General features: G+C 32.2%; 1 protein-coding gene across 1 annotated transcript in view; it reads right to left on the bottom strand.

Annotated features, from left to right (window-relative positions):
* The window catches only part of LOC108750753 (neurexin-1), a 229,340-nt gene that overhangs the window by 65,187 nt on the left and 159,434 nt on the right, over positions 1-4,719 (bottom strand). The window contains exon 9 of the mRNA XM_018490467.1: positions 2,473-2,544. Coding sequence (XP_018345969.1) covers positions 2,473-2,544 — 72 coding nt within the window. The remainder of the gene's footprint in view (positions 1-2,472; positions 2,545-4,719) is intronic.

The raw sequence follows: 4,719 nt of genomic DNA, 5'->3' as shown, positions 1-4,719 counted from the left end.
AAGAGTGTACATATAAATTAAACTTTTTCAAGTTCATGAAAGAAATCTTAAAAGAAAAAAAAATTTATAAAACAAATTTTATTAATTAAAATTTTAAGCAATAATAAATGATATTAGACCAGTATGTGACTAATACAACTAAGTGAGAAAATTATTTAGTCTTATTCAATCTGATCTAAATTTGAGTACTTAATAATATTTCAGTATGAATTTATATACATTACAATTTTAAGCTTTGTAATATTATATTTTTAAAAGATTTTATTTAATTCAATCTGCTTCTTAGTGTACATTTCTCATACAATGTGTTAATATACCCTCAAAAATATGTTTCAGCACGACCGGTAACAGTGGGAGCGAATCAACGTCGATCTGCTCTTTCGTCCTGAAAATACAATTAGACGTAATTTTTGGCGTCAACATGCAGGCGGGTGCATTTCGTTCGTTCTCCTTTCCTCATGCAGCTTGGTGCTCGAACTAAAGGCAATTGTCAGACGCTCATTGATCACTCATTCCGTGAGGTAGAGAGGATGATTCGATGAAATGATCCGCAATTCATTACCGATCAATTTAAAAATTAGAGTTTCACTTTAATCTGTCAAAAGTTAACCGCATAATTGCGTCAAGCAACAGTTTGATTTTATTAATCGTACTCACAGTCATTTCGAAGTAAATAGAAGTGGATTCGAGTTGCAATAAAAAATCAATTTATAAATTTGCGCAAAAGTTTTATATTTTTATTTTAAGAAGATTAGTTATTCTGATTTCTTTCTTTAAAAAAGAAAGTAAAATTTTTTTTTTTTTTTTTTAAGAAACAGTAAGAAATTTCGGTCTAGCTCCGAATCAGATTGTATCATACACGTGCAAAGATATTAGACCGCGTTAATGATAGAAATGATGATGGTAAGAGGAGCGTAGATTGTTGCGTGCATGTGCAATGACCAGTGGTGTACCTATAGAGCTAGCTTAAGTGTCATGTGCGTATATTATCCACGCGTGAGCTATGTACATATTGTGGCTGATCTCCTAACCATTCGCAAGAAAGCACTCATGGAAAAGATTATCTTGATACGACTATTAATAGGGCTAACTCAAATATTTCATAGAAAATTAATTTTAATTTAAGAATCAACACTGATAATTTAAAATTATATATTCACGTACGTGTGTAGTAACTAGTAATTTAATATCTTATTATTAGATGTAATAGATAGTGATCTATTTCTCTGTTGTCATAAAGATTTTTATAAACTTAGCAAAAGATTTCATATCGTATCAATCATCCTTTTCACAAGTTGCGTGTCTTTTCAATAGGAATAAAGAGAAGAGAAAAGAGAATAACAGATAGAAATAATAAAGTTGGATGTAGGATGAGAGTCGTAAATAGGATAGATGCATTCGAATATTGAAACATTCGATCGTTTAAATATTCTACGTGACTTTCTCATATGGAATTATATGTATACGGAACTCACAACATCCGTATATTAAAAACTGTTATTACTATTAGTATTTCACGATTTATTTATATATATATTTCGAACAACGATCAATAATCATAAACGCAACAATTGCAATAATATATTGTAGAACATTAACGAAAAAATAATGTTTAATCATAAGTAAAATTTTTCTCTTATTTGAAAATAATATTCGTTTATCCAAAAATTGTCACGAAATATTGCATAATATCTGCGCATATATTTGTTTTATTTAATTTCATTTAGGTGCCTAATTTGCTTATTAATTTTTTCTCTGAATTTATATAAAATTAACACTCAACATGATTAAAATAAACAATTCATTAAATCTAGCAAAATCAAGTGATTGAAAATTCTATTAGACACAGTAAAATTGTTAATTTTCCGATTTGTAAAGTGTAAACGTTTATACCACTCGTAAAATATTTTTATAGTATTTATAAACCGCGTATTTTATAATATTTCTAAATATTTTATAAATTTTCTTTGTAGAGAAAACAAAATTTTTTCAATAAAAGAACTATCGTAAACAACAGTTAAGTCAGAAAGTATCGTGCACATTTGATATTTTTGTTTTATCTACGAATCAACAACATGCCACAATAACAAGAAATTCTCATAATCTTACTATACTATTGCAATGTCATACGTCTATATGTGCATATATATTTATTTTTTAAGAAATACTTGAATATTTTTATTTTTCGCTATTCAGCATCTATTTTCAAGATCGAATGTAGAAATAAGAATAGAAAAATAATAAAAAATGAAGAAGAATTGGAAGATAAAGAAGAAGAAGAAGAAGAAGAAGAAGAAGAAGGTGCTCTGGTGACCACTCCTCTCTAAGAAGCTAAGTTCTCGCGTGAAAGTTAGCCAATTAGGTATATACAGGTGCGTGTCCGGGCCAAACGAGAGCTCGCGAGCTGAGCTCTCAGCTTCATCTCTTTCACTTGCTGATTTTTTTTTTCAAGCTTTGGATACTGAGGCTTACCAGGTGGGACTCTGGGCTGGTGAAGGTGACCAAAGCGCCGTGGAGTCGCCTGTTTACTGTTGATCCGGCCTTCTTTAAAATGGTAGTCCAATAGCGTGCGTTGGCCCAAGTTCGACCACGTGTGGACGCACGAGGGTCAGCAACATCGAGAATCGATTTTAGAATGATCGGCGTCGCATGTTTGTGCGACGTTCATTGCATGGTGCATGGCTATCGTTGGTGCCAGTTGTATTTTAGAAAAATGCTAATAATCGCTTCCGCAATTAATCCCAGTGCGTGTGCATACAAGTCCGAAATAAAACATTTACGTAATACGTTCGAAATTAATCTGGATCTTCGATTGGTCTGCGATGATTACTTATATTATAATTTGTGTTTAAAACATTGCCTCGGTGTTTATAAAATAATTATTTATGTAATATTTACGCGAAACCTAAGTGAAAGAAAAGTGATTATATATATATATACATATACATTGATTGCAAAATGTAAATAAAAATTTGATTTTTTTCCTTTCTGACGTAGCAATATTAGTTTCACGATATGAAAGAGAATTGCAAAGTCGGAGAACGTATTTTGGCGTGAACGACGTTTTCAATATTTCGTTCTTTTCTACCAATTTGTCTCTTGCCGCGTTGCGAATGAAATTCTCGTACACTATTCGTTTTTCGACACGAGGAAGAAAGCCGGGACGCATGACAGACAGCGACATTGACAATCGATCTCGGAAATTCATTTTCGTTTAGACTTATGAGAGTATACTATACTTGTAATTTCCTACCAATTCTGCTGCATATTCGCACGAGGGAATCGATTTTCAAGCTTATTTTAAATAACGTGAGATCTTATCTCGTTGATGCTCTATTAAACTCCCATAATTTCAATGAAATAAATGATAAAAGAAGGCAGCTGTTTAACAATATATATTCTCATCTTTTAACTTTTAACTTCTTACTTGACGTAGAACCGAATGCTAAATTCGAAATAAGTTGACTGTCAAGTTGCTACGAACAAATGAATTGCGGACGAGACAGTAAAGTTTCATTCACGAGAGGTATAAAAGTAAGTACGACTTTTAATAGTAGTTTAAGAACGTTTCTTGTTGAGCACATCCCTCGCGGATAAATCCTTGGAGGTACCTCATAGCATAACTTTCGTTCGCCAGGTTTCGTAGAAAGAGTTGACGCAGTAACCCTTACGAATGTAATTACGTTCACTCTTCATCGAAAAGATATGCGTGTCATGAGATTTGAGTGAAACTTTTATTATTACTTTCAGTTACTTTTGCAATATCATCGAACGATATAGCGATATATTGCACGGAAAGAAGTAGTTTTGCTGAAGTACGTAAAAATTCACCTATTTATACATTGATGTGAAAATAATTTTATTCGGACATTGTAATAAAATATACGTAATTATTTTGTACATCGTACAAAACTATTTTCAAGTCTAGCTATATTTTTAAATACTTTAGCAAAATCCTTCTTCCTGTGTCGTTTAAAAAGATTTGATTTTAAAGCAATTAACGAAGCTAGCGTAAAAATTAAAATTGAGATATATTTGAGAAAATACGATTTAAAGAATAATTGTGTTTAAATTTACGTAAGTATCATAAATAGAACCGTGAAAAATATGATAAAAAGTATATAACAAAATTCAGAACATCATTAATGTTTTTATTAACCTTCTCGTTGTTAAATTAGTGAAAAGGAAAACGATTTTAAATTATATATGAAGAATACTCTGTCAAAAATTTTTACTACCATCAAAAGCACTGCTAACATTTAGCTTCTTTCTAAGCAATCTTTTGTAGGACGAGCGCGCAACGAGCCGTCTCCGGAATGAAACGAGTATAAGGCGCATCGTTAAACACGTCGCGAGATATAATGCGTCACTTTAAGATGAGAATTATCTTTCGGGCGGTATAACGAGAGTAAGTCGCTGAAAGTCCTCGTGGTAGGGGGTTCGTGTCGACACATCGTGCCCGAGCATTAAGGTGCTTGTCATAAATATGAGGAGACACGCGTTCGTCTTCAATACCCGTAAAACTTCCGCAACGAGCCGCAGAGTTGGCGCACAAAATGAGAACGTCGCGAAATTACATGGACGCAGGTAAATTTACCGCTAGAAAACGAATGACAATACTTTATTCGTAAATAACAATGAGTTTAATGAGTAAAGCAATGTGACATGAAAATACGTGAGTATATGGTAACGATCCAATGTTATTAATGTAGGTCAACA

The sequence above is a fragment of the Trachymyrmex septentrionalis genome, unplaced genomic scaffold (genome assembly GCF_001594115.1).
Source record: "Trachymyrmex septentrionalis isolate Tsep2-gDNA-1 unplaced genomic scaffold, Tsep1.0 scaffold37, whole genome shotgun sequence".
In the NCBI taxonomy this organism is placed as follows: domain Eukaryota; kingdom Metazoa; phylum Arthropoda; class Insecta; order Hymenoptera; family Formicidae; genus Trachymyrmex; species Trachymyrmex septentrionalis.
This window is presented reverse-complemented; position numbering and strand designations above follow the sequence as displayed.